General features: G+C 48.5%; 1 protein-coding gene across 2 annotated transcripts; it reads left to right on the forward strand.

Annotated features, from left to right (window-relative positions):
• Positions 1 to 11,860: 11,860 nt before the first annotated feature.
• On the forward strand, positions 11,861 to 15,950 carry TMEM250 (transmembrane protein 250). Of its 2 annotated transcripts, XM_082067524.1 has the most exons (3): positions 11,861 to 12,033; positions 13,166 to 13,345; positions 15,279 to 15,950. In XM_082067524.1, the coding sequence occupies exon 3, from the start codon at positions 15,412 to 15,414 to the stop codon at positions 15,829 to 15,831; it is 420 nt and encodes a 139-aa protein (XP_081923650.1). In that variant the 5' UTR covers positions 11,861 to 12,033; positions 13,166 to 13,345; positions 15,279 to 15,411; the 3' UTR covers positions 15,832 to 15,950. The 2 variants fall into 2 exon arrangements, with proteins under 2 accessions (XP_081923650.1, XP_081923651.1); XM_082067525.1 differs by lacking the exon at positions 13,166 to 13,345.
• Positions 15,951 to 16,727: the final 777 nt, after the last annotated feature.

The raw sequence follows: 16,727 nt of genomic DNA on the forward strand, positions 1-16,727 counted from the left end.
ATAGGGCCAGCTAAAATGATGATGCATAAAAGAAACCCTGGAAGGAAAGGTTCACGTTCTGGAAAGGCAGTTTGTACATGGTGAGCTGCAAACAGCTGCTCCAATTAGCTGAGGAAGAGGAGCTCTGGTCCAGGAGCCATCTCCAACGAGGCAGCAGCAAATCCACAGGGGAAGGGTTTGAAATAAAGGGCAATTCGGCATTTCAGTGCTGCCCCTCCAGCAACCCACTGTCTAGAGACCCTCTGGGCTGAAAGCACTAGATGGACTTATAATGTTCACATGTGCAGAGTCTCTTTCTAGCTCCTTCATAGTGGTAACTTACACATCATCCTCCAGCAATGAGTTCCACGGTTCATTAATGCTCTGGGGAAAAAAAAAAGGCAAACCTACTGCCTGATAATTTTACCACTTAATTCTTGTACAGAGAAGAACCAAGAATAAGTATTTTTTAACTCCTTTTCTTGGATGCACTCTTGGTTATTTGCAGACATCTACTGTATACAATTTCTCAATACACTCTACCCAGGTAAATTTGCGGTTCTGAGGTTCATTGATCATGAAATTGAGGCTTAATTTCAGATCTAATGAGAGATTAATTTGGCAATTTCCATTCACCAATGAGGTGAAAACCAGCGGTGCTGTCAATAGCCAAACGTCCTTCTGCTCTGTTGAACAGCCTGAATACTAACAATAATCTCTGCTGCTCTCTTCAGCCAAAAAAGAGACAGTGTGACCCCCACCCCTCAAGGACTCCGTTAATGATAAAGGGCCCAGATCACTAAATTAAACAGAATTATTTTGACTCAAATAAGGGCAACAGGTTAATTTTCGTATAAACTGTGGCTGTGTTTGTGCCTGAATTGCTCTGCAGTCCCGTATTGGGGTGTGGGGCTCAGAGGACACCGAGAGGTGAAGGTCTCCAGGAGTCTGTGTGCTGCTGAAATATTGGTTATTTCACCGGGTTTCCCTTGCGAGAAGGATGAGCAGGATTTACAAGGCAGGGCTGCTCTGAACTGAAGCAGCCATTTGCACAGAATAATTTCCCTTTCAAACCCTAAATTCAGACTTTATGGCTTCTCCTGCTCCTTTTGGTCACCTCTGTGTTCTTCCCCCCATCCCCACTCACTGTTTGCAAAGCTTGAATTTGGATCTGAGGAGAAGTGGCAAGAGCCTGCGCTCACAGCCTGGCAAATGTAAATCAGGGGGCTTGCCCCAGTTTTTAATCCTTGTATGTGTTTGTATTTTGAGAGGAAATACACCCCCAAAGGCAAACAGTGAGAGCTGGGGGCCTGAAGATTTTAACAGAGCTGGACTTTAGGTCTGTGGATAGCGACACACTTTTTGGGGAGAAAAATCCAGCAACTGATGAGATGAAGGCTTGGCCACTTCTTGGCAAGTCCAGGCAGGAAACCTGGCACAAAGCCTGGCTTAACTCCCACATTTCAGGGACCAACAAGACTCTCCCTCCTAATACATGTTTAGGATTCAAAACAAAGCTGTTATGAGAAGAGGGTCAAGAAATCCCACAGGAAAGCAGGCAAGGCTTTGAAAAAGGAACCTCAGCAGTTCAGGATCTTGCTCAAAAATCAGGAGCAGGGTCTGCCTGGTCCAGCCGCCTCCTGACCACGTCCCCTGCCAGGACCTGCTGCTCCTTCCCTGCTGCTCCATGTCCCAAGGGCAAGGGGTTCTCTGTGGCAAACTGGGGTTCCTCTGCGCTGCCCCAAGGCAAGTGGGGTGCAGGCGGCTCTGTGAGTAACTTCTCACTTTGTGCTAAGCTCTGCAATGTATTGGTGTTAGTCTGGTTAATCTGCTATTACTTTGCATATTAATAATATCTTATTGCATTTGTTCTTAAGAGTGGTATCGTGTTGAAGCAATGAGGATTAATGGCACCTCAGTAATATTTACATATTTACATTATTAAAAAGCAATATATCTTTTAGACAGCCACATGCATGGTCTAGAATTGCAGATGATGTTCCTGAACCCATCGCAGCCTTTGCCCCACGTTACATGTCCTGCTCCCCACCGTCCATCCCAGGGGTTCAATGGGTTTAGCCCCAGTGAGGAGACATGGGCACCCACTGGGTTCCTGTCACCCACCCCCTGCCAAGCCCCCCACTTCACATCTTGCTCCTGCTCTTTGGTCCCAGTGAGGACCTGAGCTCTCCCAAACATCTGAGCAAAGGGTCCCCAAACCACCCACCCCCTCAGAGATGGGGGGGACACAGCAGGATGGTGGCTCCATCCCCAGTGTGGATACGGATGATGGACGTGGGAGCAAAGTTTTGTCCCTCACCAGCAGCCCCCGTTGCTCCCCCAGGGAAAGGCTCTGAGACTCCACCGGAGGCTCCCAGTCACCTCTACAGTCCTAAACTTAATTAAAGCTGCCAGCTTCTAATTAAACCACTTAATTAAGTGCCACATTGTCAGTAGGTAAAGATGGAATAGACTTAATTATGTAATGCAATGACACTGAAGGAAAAACCCCACTTTAAAAGCAGGACAACTCCTAGGTGGGCAGGAGCCCACCCAGCCTGGTCCTGTGCCACTGTGCGGTGTCCCCAGCAGCAGCCTGATGTGAGCAAGGCCTTTTGGAACTATTTTGAGTTTCTCCAGAAAGTAAACATCTAAAATTTCCAATAAGCGCACCATACCACCCCTGCCTGGGATGGTCCGAGTAGGGTCAGCACCCATCTTCTTGCTGGCTCTCCATCCTCCTGAATTGCCCTAAAAGTGGGTAATTAACCCCAGAGCACAGGAACGGCATCGTGACCCTCCTGAATCGATGAGCAGAACCCGCTGCCTCCCCAGGGTCAGGTCTTTGCCTTCTTTGCTCGGCAGCCACTCAACTTCACCCACCAGCTACTTTGTCTTATTTCAATCTTCCTTTTAAAAACTTCTCTGGCTAAATGCTCCTGTCTGAAGGGGTGATGTAGCCTAAGTGACTCCCAGGCTGGCATTCTGCGGCTAAGATTAATGGCAATGTCTTGTCAATAAATCCATAAAGACCCCAAACCCGGTGATGAACGTGCAGAAGGTAAAGGCAATGGTTAATATCTTCAAAATAGGCCGCAGAGCCTTTGAGTGCAGGGAAAGAGGAAAGCACCGGTGACCCTTGTTAATCTTTTTATTGGCTCCAGCAGCTATTGGCACCTTTCGCTGGCCAGAAATTTGCAAGTCTTTGGGGAGCAATGATTTCACAGTCCAGGTCTCTTTGAGAGAGAGGAAAAAAAATCCCTTTGCTCCTAAAATGGGACCATTCTTCCAAATGAAAATTGACATTTCGGTTTGAACTTCACGACCTCCAGTAATCACACTAATGGCCTTGGCTGGCTGGGAGTGAGCTGGCTGTGGCCAGGACTGATGGGACCTGTATGGATCGCTGGAAATGGGCCGGGAGGTGAGGACAGGAGGCTGCTCACGGTGGGCTCTAACTGACCAAGGCACTGCAGGTTATCTCTGATCTGCTCTAGAGACTTTCAGCCACATCGGGTTTGATCGCAGGTATTGGGAAAGCAGTCATGGAGCGCCCTCAAGCCATCCATCCACATAGCCCAGCATCCATCCATCCATCCATCCATCCATCCATCCATCCATCCATCCATCCATCCATCCGTGTCGAGCTGTTAACGCTAACGAGCACCCAGAGCTGTCTGATTAGCAGTGGGGGGCTCAGAGCAGGGCGAGCTGGGGCAGATCTGGGGTGCACCCGCTGGCCACACGTTGACTTTGTGGGGGCCAGGGTCAGGAATTGGCTGTAACTAAGGATGCAAGGGGGTTCTTTAGTTTTTTATTTTTTAATACCTCATTTAGTAGGTTAATATTCCATGTTATTTTAGGCTGCTTTCTCTATACATCTGCCACCCAAGCCCGTACAGATGTTTTGGGATTCTTTAATCCTGACAAAGGACTTAGCGTTAAGGAAAAATGGGTTACGTAAAGATCCTTATCTCCTTAAGAAATAAAGCATGTTTTGGGCATATTGTGTACAAAACAAGACTAAAATAGAGGCAGAACATTCTGGGGCCACTTACCAGATGTGCAGGTCGGAGGATGTGGGTCTGGTTTGCAGTTTTCTTGCCCGTGTCCTGGACCGGTGCTGCTGGGGTGTCCCAGGGCCGAGTAGCAGAGTGGAATGGGCACCGCGGGGCAGGAGTGGGGGTGTTTTTATAGGAGGCAAAAGTACCAGCTCTGACACAGCATGGGGGAATTATTGAGCTCTTACAGCTTCCCACTAACAGAGTCTCCTGGATTAGACAGCAGGAGTTTTGCTTTGGAGAGGATGCTTCCCAGGCTCAGGCTGATGCTCACTCCTCCTGCCGAGGACACAAGTCACCCCAGGTCACCCTCTCCCAGCCCTGAGCCGCCCTGGAGATTCCAGGCTGATGTTACAGTATTTCAGCCCCTAAAACTGACCAAGTTCTCACATTTTTGTGGCTCCGTTGATTGATCCAGCCCATGTAAATGAGGAAAAGGCACTGCAATCCTCTGAGGTCTGAGGCAGAATATCAAAGAGCCGGGGGCTCATGATGCTTTAATTAAAACTTAGTTTAATTAAAAACCTTGGGAGCTTTATTAGACTCAGTAATTGATTTAATTTTCTTGTGGAATTCTATTACAATACACTTCCCAGCATGGTGGCTTCAGGATCCTGGCCCCAGGACCGTTCTTCTCCCTGCACCTTTGCTCTCTCCAAGGGACAACACCCACCTTGGGGCATTCCCACCTTGGGGGGTCCGGCGGGTATGGCCGGGCTCTCACCCTTGTTAAATTAAGTTGTTCTCTGTCCCTCAGCTAATGGGGCAGCCAAACCGACCCTGGTCCTTCAAAAAGGAGCCAGGGCAGTAGCTGCATGTGAGACTTGTGCGCTCGAACACACTCTGATGTCTCTGAGGTGACACGAGAAACCCTCCATGTTCTCTCTAGGGCTTTGTCTACTTTGGCACTCTGAAAACTGAGTTTTTTGCAAACAGACTGTTTGCAGGGTGAAGGTAGCAAGACACAATCCACACCATGAAAGATTTTGCAGCAGTTCCCACAGGCAAGGGTGCCCGATGCCCCCTTGTGCTGCCCGGACAGGCTGGCACGCTTGGCCTTGCTAAATCCCCTTTTTGCTTCCAGCTCTGGTCTCCGCTTGCTGCCTTAAACTAAAGCGGGTGGCTCAGTGCTGGGAATCAGCTGCCACATCCCACCCCAGCTCAGGCTGTATTTGTGTGGCAGAAAGGACTGGCAGGGGAAGATCCGTATGAATTGCGCCAGCCGTCTGGCAGTGGATGCTCTGGAGATACACCTGGTGTTAAAGCCTTTCTGGCCAGGACGTGGGGAATCAAATTGTAAAATAAGAATAATAATTAAAAAAAAAAAAGCCACCACACAATGATTGTCTGATCTGTATTTATTTCATAACATCCAGAATTAATAGGATACAAGAGTTAAAGCAACCATGGCAACTGAATGCAGAAAGGGCTGTCCTTGTAAATAAATGAATTCATAAATAACTCACAAGTGCTGATATAAAAAGTCATGGGAATCTAATGCAATGCTAATGCAATTCAAGCCTTCCCTTTTTTTACATGCAGTGTTAGAATATTAGGTGTGCCTTGCTTTGCTCTGTGCTACAAGTGTCATTCTTAAGATAATAGAACTTGCTAATTGTACCAGGAGCCAGGCTGTGATTGATGAGGGCTTTGGGTTTTTGTCTCCTCCATGTACTTGCTCGCAAAACGTTGCACCATTAAGTTACAGGCTGATCGGCCGGCAACAAATTCAGGAGAGTTGGGGAGGAAGGAGCAGGATTGTCCCTGTCACGGTCCCTGAGGTGCAGGGGCACCCGCCCGCCGGGCATGGGGTCTTTGAGAAGACACTGCTATTGAATGTGGATATATTTGAAGATAGTTTTGGTTTATAAATACCTTGTTCCTTTTTTCATCATCATTTTTATTGATATGGGTGTTGCTGCTGTTATGATGCTGGAAAGTAATTTTCTCTTTTGTGTTACACACACTAAGCATCAGCAGAAAGACTCCTGAAATGTATTAAGCACCAGGAGTTTCTCTTGAACTGTCAGCAAAGCATTTTTCTAAATTGAGGTTAAACTCTTCCTCAGACACCTTGCTGATTCCCCTGCAAACAGAGGGGCAAAATTTGGCTTAGCATAGGGGACACAGGGTGCAGTTTGCCCAAAAGAAATGAGAGAGTTTGTTTTATCCCCCAGGAAGCAGAGGCAGAGGCGGCTCAGGAGCCTGCACAGCACAGGGGGGTCCCACTGAGAGTCCTTCCCACCCGCACCCTGTCACATCTTGGGCACACCAGGAGGGGACAGGACAGGACACCCCCGACCTGGGACTGAGGAGAGGGGCAACGTGCCTGGGTCACCCCTCTTTACAGAGGGAGATGAGGCTTTGCGTTGTGTAATGCACTAAATTCAAAGCTGGGAGTGGTTTTGGGAGCCGCTTTTTCAGCCCTGTCCCTGCTCCTGCTGGGCTGATGCCGGAGCAGCAGCTGCATCCCCATCATCCCCACCATCCCATCCCTGGGCCAGGAGCACCGCCAGGCGGGACGCGGCCGCAGGCACAGCCGGGCTGCCCACGCCGCGGGGACACCGGGGACACGGCGCGGGGACCTGGAGGCTGATCCTTGCAATGTGCTTCCCAAAACGGGGGGGTGCTGCACTGGCAGGTTCAGTTTGGGAGATACTCAAGTGCTCTTCCCAGCTGGTTTTTAAAAAATATAAATAAAAATATAAAATATAAAGGTGGTTTATGTTTTGGTTTTTGTTCCTTTTTTCTACAAATGAGCTCTTACAGTAATTTACCTTAAAATGTTATAGCTGTATTTTGTGCACCCTAACGAATAGCACTGGGGGATTCCTGGCCCAGTGAACCCCCCCCAGTACCATCACAGCCCACCCCAGTGAGTGGGGGCTTAGGCACTGACTGATGCTCTGTAGTGATGCTTAAGAAATATGGACAAACTCTGCTTCCCATTGATCTTGGAAAAATGAATGCTGTCTCTAAATTTGACATTTAGCCAATGCCCAAAGCAGATGGATTCATTGATTCGCACCGGAGGGAGGGAGGCGGGGGGAGCGCAGGGAAATACACCTTTGCCAAGGGAAGGTTCGTCTCCGCTCTCTCCTGTCACTCTCCATCTGCCCGTTCCTGGCAGGTGTTGGATAACTGAGGCTGAAGCATCAGAAAAGGGATGGAAGGAGAACTGGCTGGGCTAAAAACTAGAGTCCGCCTGGGTAGCTTGGTGTCGTGTTTTTACCTCATCATCTGTTTGTCTCCAGGGAGTTGTCAGAGAGTAATGGAGTGAGATCTGGTCTGTGTTTCCTCACTCAAGAGCTCAGTCTGAGTCCTCACATTTTGCTCCCAGGGTGGTTTTTAGTGTTGAGCTGCTGGTGCTGCTATTTCCGTGCAGAGCCACGAGGAGCTCTGCAAACTCCCTGCCCAAAGCCTTTCTGCTCTGAGTGCTGCTGTGGTGCTGAGCACCCTCCTGAGGGCTTAAAATTCCTCTGAAAATAGAGATGGGAGCACTGGAAATGCTGGAGATGAGACACAACCCAGCTCTACTGCTGACCCAGGGGACAGGTTGCTGTTGAGCAGACCCCTGATGGGTCTGTGCAATGAGTTTAAGAGGACCTGTCTGCTATTACCATGATTTCAGAGACATTATTAATGAATGGAAAAACAGGGAACTGAGATTCCTAGAGAAGAGGTGTCACTTTGCCCCAAAATGTCACCCTCTGAGAAGTGCTTGGCATAGCCAGGGGAACTGGGAGGTTCCCGAGCCTGCCCACCAAAGCTCAGCTTCACAAAGCAGAGAGGGATCAAGCCTGTGTTAACGCCTCGTGCTTACATTAGACCCAGCCTACACATGAACAGAAGGCAATACTGACACTTCTCCATGAGAGTTTTCTGCATTCCAGGCAGTTTCTGACATCAGCCGGCTCGGGGCTCGCCAGCATGATGCAGCAACAAGCTTTGGCAGGAGTCCTGGCCCTGGCAAACCAGCCCCTTCTATTTTCATTTGTTTTAGAGACAGTTTCTCACCCACCATATGTGTGCAGCTGGTTCCTGCTCCAGCCCCCGGCGGTCAGCAGGAATCTTTCCATGACTCCAGCATCTCTAAAATAACTATCATATTAATCCCTTCCCCTTCTCCAGAGGTGGGGGAACAACCGTGCTGGCGAGGCTCTGTCTTTTGTGTGTTATTGGGGAAGTTAAGCATCCCCACTATAGGATGACATACATTTTTCTGTGTATATCAATGTGCAAATCATTTATTTCTTCCAAAACTGCAGACTGCTCTAGATTTATATTTTGCAAGTCACGTGTGAAATATTTATGTATAGAAATACCCCAGGAGGTGGGTTTCCTGCAGGGACAGGACAGCCTGCCCTGGTTGTGCTCTGCGACCTCACCACCCACCCCGGGATTTCCATTTGTACCTGGCGCTGCTGTTTTCCAGCTTTGAGTTTGAGTTGGGGTGCGCTGAGGTGTGCACATCAGTCCTTCAAAACCCCGACTAACGGCACAAGCTGGGGCTCGGGGGCTGCGGGCGGGTACCGCGGTGCTACACAACTGGGAATTATTCCCACTTTCTGCCACACATATTTTTATTTGATTAGTCTCATATACTGCATTATTATTTACCACATGCAAATCTCTTCCCGTTGATTAAGGCTGGCATTTCAGATAAGAGATGAGATCTGGAAAGAAGTAATAAGGAAAAATTATTTCGCAAGCTTTTGCACTTTAGATTTGCAGGGAGGATCGATTACGCTTAAAATTTAAGGCCCAGGCTTGACCCTAAATCTCCTTTAAGGAAAAGGAAAGAATTAATTCCTTAATTTGTTATATTTCAGCTTTACAAGCTGGCTCAGCAAAACCCAAGGGAGTTTGCACAAGATGCCGTTGGCTTTCAATGGTGTATTTGGGTCTGACCAGCAGGCAGCAGTGAAAGCCTGTGTGAAAAATATCATGTTAACACATTTATTATTTTTAAGACCTTAAGAGCTATGGCTACCTATACGGCTATAGAATTACTGTGGAAGTAGTTGTTTCTGCGTCACGGAAGGAAACTCATTCACTATCTTCCTGGATATTTCTCAGCACACAGATTTTTATTTACTGATTCCTACTGGTGACCAAATGGTGCTAGCTGCTATACGTTTATAAAGCACGGTTATTTTTGGTAAAACAGGTGTAGGAAGGTTAAAGACCAAATGAGGGTCTGATTTTTTAGAGGTCCAGGTGTTTTATGAGGTCAAATACCTTACAGTCTCCTCCACGTGAACCTGTAAATGAGAACCTCTCTGTATAAGTTTGCTTACGCTTGCAAAAATGCGATGTTTAGCTCTCCACAAGTAATAGTATTGAAAGCTTTTTCTTGACAGGGGTCAGACCCATTTTATTGTGAGTGCAGATCCATTCAAAGTGCAGAAGGATGGAGCTAAAGGACATCTCAGTATTACAGGGTTCTCACTCCAGTGCCAGCCTAAATGCCTTGAAGTACGAACCGGTGCCAGAAAGCGGAGCTGGAAGCCGCACTTCCCAGCCTGGTGTTCAGCGCAAAACATCACACTCCTAAAATAAGTGAAAAATGAGGAGGGAACACCTGCCTGGGTTCAACCTCTTCACTCAGACTGAGATGCGACTGACTGCGGGGACCAACATCCAAGTCATTCAGCCACACAAGGTCGATCCATGACGGGCCTTTAAGTCTCTACTGGAAAAAATTCCCCCCAAAACACGAATAAGTTACCATTGTCAAACAGTTGTACTGCTCAGCCGTTACTTTTTTGCCCTCAGCCTAGAAAGCGTTTCTTGTCTCAGTGCGCTACCCTCATGTGCAGCACCATCGTAATTTATCATTACCCAGTCTCCAAATTATTCTAGTGTTGATTAAATTAGTAAATGCAATCACAATCTGAAGCAAGTTAATTGAGAGAATTTATTTGGCCCTGACAGTTTTATGCATGTTTGATTAAGTATTATAAGGTTTGTTTTTGATTTTGCATAATTTAACTTTAAATCCTGCACCGGGGGGGTCCATCAACTATTAATGACCAAAATAAACTCCTTTAAGATGCATATATTTATGATTTATTTCTAAACGCAGTATCTTCCAGATTTTTTTTGTTCTGTTGCCAAAGTGACAAATATGTTTAAAGTAATATTTTGAGCCATTCGGTTCACGCTATAAATCTTATGAAATGTGTACAATTCATTAAAAGTTTTGAAAGAAGTACAAGTTTGCATTTATATTGCAACAAGTGACATATAAATGCGTATGTTTGTCTTTGGAGTGTGCCATAAAATATCTCAGCCCTCGCCGGCCGCTGTGACGAGGACTAATGGCCCGTTCCCCGGGCTGATGATAAGTTTCATCACAAATCTTCGACGCTGTCAACACAAAACTGTTCAATCAACAGGAATATGAGTTGTGTCTTTAGTAAAATTAGCACAGGGAAGAAATACAACCCCGGGCCGTGCCCGAGCGCTGTGGGCGGGTTCACTCGGGGTTGAACCACAAGTGTTCCTTCAGGATCCTGCCTCTTTGATGTCACAGCTCCAGTTGATGCCTGACCTGAGGGCAGTTTATTTTTTATAAAGATCCATATTCATTTAAGCAGCAAAGGGGGTCAAAATATTTCAGGCACAAATCCAAACAGGGCCCTCCTGCGCTCTTTTTGTCACCCTGACCTAAGAAATGAGCAGGGTCAGTCTCGGCACTGACGCTGCAGCATCACACCCTTGCACACGTGGGTTTTGGTGCGGGATCTGGAGCTGTTTGGGTTTCTCTGGAGGTGAGGAAAGCCCTCCAGGCCTCCCCACCCACCCCGAGGGCTCCTGCAGGACGCCAGGGGCCATTTGCAGCGCTCGCATTCAGCAGCATCCCCGCCGTGCTCCAAGGCAAAGCTGGAAAACCAAAGAGACTCCATCATTTTGTTGTCTGGACTGGAATTCCCACCTCTGGGCTGTGGCTCCAGTCCCGGGGAATGGTGGAGATAAACGGAACGTGGCTGTCCTGCTTAGTCACCCAACAGACGTTCCCAGCGTCACGCTGCTGGGAAAATGTATCAGCTTCACACCCACCTTCCCCTCCCAGCACAGGGACGCAGCAACGGCGCTTTGGTGGGAGGGCACCGCCGCTTCTGTCATTTCCCCTCCGTGTCCATCCTGCTCCTCAGGCCCCTCGTTGTAATTCGTCATTTGTAATTAGCAGAACAAAACCACCGTGCAGGGCAGGAGAGACCCAAGGAACCCAACCCGAGTGGGAGCGTCAGGGCGGCTGCTGGGGCTGCCCCAGCCCTGGCATTGCCACACGCCTTGAGTTGTTGTTGTTATTATTATTACTAAATTGTTTTCTATTATTACTATTACTATTAATACTATTATTATTACATGGTTTTCCAAGGCAGTGGTGCCAATGGCAAAGTTCTGTGTTCATTACGGAGAGTAATTCCTAATTCAACCTAAGGAAAACCAGCAGGGATGAAGTTTGTTTATTTGTATACGTCGCTCGCCACGAAACCACTCTCATAAGTCCAACCGATGAGCGACTTGGAGGAGCCTTCGCCACACCGCTCTCAGGCGATGCCCCCGCTCCACGGGTGATTCCTGTACCGGGAATATTCCGGCACCCTCAGAACGGGCCCAACCTCAGGCCACGGGGGCTGAAACCCCCATCCCCTCCGCGGGGTTCGCTGCCGGTTTGTGTTAGAAATGACCCTCCAGGCCCCACCAGCAGAGGCCCATCTGCCCCCGGCCCGGGCAGCGGCGGCCCCGCGTTACCAGGGCAACGCGGCGCCCGCTGCTTCCGGCCGGCGGGCGCGGCGCGATGACGCGATCGCCGCGCGCCTCCCCGGCCGCTCCCTGCCCGCCGCCGCCGCTGCCGACCCCGGCCGGAACCGGAGCGCCGCTCCCCCGCACATGCGCATTGCGGCGCTCGCCCGTAGGCCCGGGCCTGCCATCCGCCCGGGCCCGGGGCGCCTGGGCTCGGCGTGGAGCCATGGGCAGGACGGTGAGTGCGGGGCCATCCCCGGGACGGGGGCCGGGGGGAGGCGGCGGCGGGCCGGGCCTCACCTCACCTCACCCCGCTGCGGCGGCCGCTTCCGCCCCGAGCGCCTTCTGCGGTGCGGCAGCGATCGGTCCCCGGCCCGCCGCGCCGGGCTCCCCGCGCTGAGCCGCCGCCGGGCCGGGCTGTCACCGGGAAGCCCTGGCCGGGCCTCCCGCCTTCAGCTCCTTCCCCGGGCGCTGCGGTTTAATTCGGCGTCTGGTAGGATGTAGGAGAAGTCGGTATTTCCCCTCCTCCCGGTGCTGCCGTCTCTCATTTATCAGCGCTAACCTTTGTTTGTCATTGTCCCCAACCTTGTTTGGCTCTTTCTGGAACACTTTGCTCCTGGCTGATGCTCCTGATGAACGTTGTGGTATTTCTGCCATCCCTCCTCTGCGCTGAGCCGTGGCAGACCTTGCCTGGAATGGGAGATGATGCAGCGAAGCAGCACTGTGTTTTGGTGGCTCTCTCACCATACATTCTATTTTTAAAGGAGAGGGAGTGAAAACTCACCAAAGTGAATAGTTATCCAGATTTTTATCTCCCGCTGAGGCCGTCATTAGTGTGATGCAGGGGGTACCGGCAGTGTGGCCAGTGTTGAGTTCCCTGGGCTGTAGAGCTTAAATCCTTGGAGCTGTAGGATGGTACCCAGAAGGAACCAGCTCTTTAGAACAGAACGGCTTCAAAATGGTCTTGAGGTAGGGGCATCCAAATCTGTTTCTAGACATCCTGTGCCAACATACAGGTTTGGGGACCTGCTCGTCCATATTCTGTTTGGAAAACGTTGGCTGTGTGTGCTCCCTGCGTCGTGTTTCATACACCCCGGATGAACGGGGATGGCTCTGTGATAGAGAATTCTTGTCAGTCGCCTTCTCCTATCTGTGATTTTCTCTTTCCTGTCATTGTGTACGGCACTGAACACAAGCAAGCTGATTGTATCCATCGTGTAAGCTGTGATGCAGATATTACTGAGCGCATGATTCTTTTTGGAATCTTTATGGGCTTAAAGATTCGTGCTTGGGCAGGGGCCTTGTAATTCTGAACTTTATAACACACAAAGTGGGCAAATTGAAACTTACTCTCTCATTTTATCTTTTAGATCAACTCATGTGTAGAATGTTGTGAGTCTATGGAGCACCTTGGCAGTTTCTTTCCCTCTTCCTAGAAGGCCAGGTGTCACGGGAAAACTTCGCTCTTTGGTTACAAGAATTAAGCGGCATCCAGAAACAGCAGCGCATTACTGACCTTCTGCTGAGTGGATATCAGCGCCGTTAAAAATGTAATATTTCAGAAAGTTCCTTTTATTCTCACAGTGTCCCTCTGCTTGTGGCTGCTCCAGTATTGAGAGTTGAGTTTATCTAAAGAGCGTGAACCTACCGGGGGTGTTTGTGTGGTGGGCAGAGTAAATGGGAACGAGCTGCTGCTGTTGGTTACAGAGATTAAGTCTCTGCAGCTGAGCTGTTTGAGTGGTTTTCTTGGATCAAAGGTTTTGTCAGAATCAAAACTCGTTTGGAAAAGAGGGAGTTTTCCCCCTCAAGCTCCAGCTGATGCAGGCGGGGTTTGCGCTCTGTCTCTCACGCACAGATTTGCTGAGTGTTCTAATCATGTACGCGCTGACTTCCCTGTGGCTGCTCAGGGAATCAGGTCAAGAAACTGTGTAAGAAAGTGATAAACTGCCTTTTGTGTCCCGGTGAAAGCGGTGTTAAGGAGAGACTGCGTCATCAGGTGTGGAATGCTCTGAATCCAAAATCTAGGAATTTTAACTTTGTCTCGTTAATTTAGTCCTCCAAAAATATCTCTGAAAATGAACACAGAGCAGTATGTACGCAGCATGTGCTCCAGGCACAAAACCATGCTGGTTTGCAAAATACACTCCTGTAACACACTTCCAAGCTGCTCAGTATCTTCCTTCTGCAGACAGGAAATTATGGCAAAGAGGCGCTTAAAATCGTGAGGGTGTCTTTGATAACTGAGAACAGATCTTGATTTCCTAAATTCGTCAATCATAAGTTAACCCGTGCTCTGTTGTATTAGCCCCTGATTCATGTAGAGCCAACAGATACCTGCAAACTTCTATAACAGCAAGAAATTAGAACCTGGGGCCAAGCAGAAGAGATCACAACTGCAATTTCCATGTAGTTTGAGGCAGGAAGCAGTTAATAGACTTAGGCAGTGATGCTCTGCGATTAGTTTTGTTAGTAACAAGGTAAAAAATTATTGAAGTAACTTGTAAATTAGTTTTAATTTTAAGAGTAATAGGATTTCTGGTTTGACAAAGGGAAGACCCGCCCGGATCTGGGTGCCTGGGTGTGCGAGAGGACTGGGGAAGTCCCTGTTCTTTGTAGCATTATCTGATGAGTGCATTGTCATTTCATAATTCCCGGAATCTGGCACATCCTAAGCCTGGGGTGAAGCAGGGAGCAGCTAACGGGCTGCTGCTCGTCACTCTCACAACAACAATGGGTGTGTAGGAGGATGTTAAGATTATAAATCCTAAACACACCAGAAGATCAAGATATTTCACTTATCTCTGCAGGTCCCAAAGGGAGAAATAAAGCGGTAGATGTCTGTGAAAGGCCTTTGCCTTGCTGCAATGACAGTGTGACCGCGAGGGGAGGGACATCCTGTGGAGTGTGAAAACCATGGTTGCCTCATTGTTCTTGCAAGACCTTCCATTATTTTCAGGTTGTTTATTTGGTGAAGCTTTGCCAAGTTTTGAAATGCGCAGAAATCTGGAATCACCGCTGTGTCTGGGCTGTGGAATTTACTTGGAAAAGCACTTGGAGAACCTTCTTTTTTTTAAAGAAATATGATCCAATGCAAAATCATACTTCAACATTACTGTTCGCATGGGTGGACTGTTGCAGGACGGCTCTTTGATTGAGAAGGATCTGTGAATTAGCCAGAATAATTCCAGAACTAAGTTCTTATCTTTTCTGGGTTAACACTAAATCTTATAACAGGTTATGACCAGTGCTGATGTTGCCCGCTGCGAGGTGGCTGGTTGCAATCTGACTTGGTGATGATGGAAACAGAATTGTGTTCCTGTATGTCTGCCTGGTAAACAATAAGGAAAGAAGCGAAACAAAATCGTTTTAGGCAAAGAAATTGAGATTTGCAAAGTAATGTCCGAACCGCAGGGTGTCTGCCGTGCTGCCTCTGCTCCTGCCGGGGCTACTGAAATGTGTTTTTCCTTCTCTGCCTTCCCGCAGGTCTCTTCCTTCCTGGAAGCTCAGCAGAGAGGTAGCGTTCCCAGGCTGCTGGATCCCTCCCATGTTAACGGATAAGATTTGCTATGTGCCCTGTAACTCCTGCCCTGGGACTCGCTGAGCGGTGGGGTGCCCGATGCCTGTGATCCCCATTCCCCGCCGGGTCCGCTCGTTCCACGGCCCCCACACGACCTGCCTGCACTCGGCCTGCGGCCCGGTGAGGACCACGCACTTGGTGCGTACCAAGTACAACAACTTTGACATCTATCTCAAATCCCGATGGATGTACGGATTCATCCGGTTCCTGCTGTACTTCAGCTGCAGCCTCTTTACCTCCATCCTCTGGGTGTCACTCTCGGTCTTGTTTTGCCTTCAGTACCTCGGCATCCGGATCTTTCTGCGTTTCCAGTACAAACTCTCCATCATCCTCCTCTTGCTTGGGCGAAGGCGGGTGGACTTCAGCCTCATGAATGAACTGCTCATCTACGGGATTCACGTGACCATGCTGCTAGTGGGGGGGCTGGGATGGTGTTTCATGGTATTTGTGGATATGTAAATAAAACAAGCGCATGTGGGCCGAGAAAGTGACTTTTCTTCTACCCCCAAATGTGTCGATACCTTCTTTTCTTTTTATATAAATTAACTTATTTATCAGTGCTACTTTTTATTGATAAATTAATGTATTTGTCTCTGGAATTTGTATCTTTTTGAGGCCTGAGGTGCCATTTTGATGATCAAAGTGCAACACTTGATAAGCTGTTTTTTCTTTGCACAATGCAAGTTAATATTAATTTCTAGTCCCTAGGAGCTACCTTGCTGCTGTTCCTGTATTCCTGTGGGCATGAAAAAGCCAGTGATTTATCTGGAGGACAGAAGCCGGATGACTTTGCAGCCCATGCTCCTAATCCATCTTCCCCTTTTTTCTGAACACAGTCCTTAATGTCTCAGGTCTGTAATGTGTATCCTGCTTGCCCAGTGTTATCCTTTCTCTCTGTAGTTTGCATTTTGCATATTCCCTGCTAAGAATACGGGGCCAAATTCATCAGAGTGCAGGGGTTTAGGGTTTTTTTCTGTTTTGTGTTTGGATTTGTGTGAGACCCACTCCAATGTTCTGTTCACTTTAATGTAATTCTGTAGCTTTGAATGACTTTGTCCTTTTCAGGTGGTCAGTGCTGAGTGATTCACTCTAAACAAATCACTGGGGTGATGTGAGCAGAGTTTGATATCATGTGCTCTTGAAATTCCCAGTCCTGGCAAGTGTGTTGTCATTTTGCGGTGATGAAGGGGACCCTGTTGCAGTGGCCCTTGGTGTTTAGATCCTGGCATTTCATTCTACTTTTCCCTGAAGTGATTAGTCTCAGCTTTCTCGCAGAGGTGTTTCTGTCGTACGGAGTATGGGGAGATGAGACTGGCTTACCTAGGAGAGCTTGAAAGCGGAGCACAATCTGAAAT

The sequence above is a fragment of the Streptopelia decaocto genome, assembly GCF_964273445.1.
Source record: "Streptopelia decaocto genome assembly, chromosome: 17".
Classification (NCBI taxonomy): domain Eukaryota; kingdom Metazoa; phylum Chordata; class Aves; order Columbiformes; family Columbidae; genus Streptopelia; species Streptopelia decaocto.

Bases quoted from the DNA above. Each gene is read 5' to 3' on its own strand.
- TMEM250 (XM_082067524.1), top strand. From the start codon at position 15,412: ATGCCTGTGATCCCCATTCCCCGCCGGGTCCGCTCGTTCCACGGCCCC.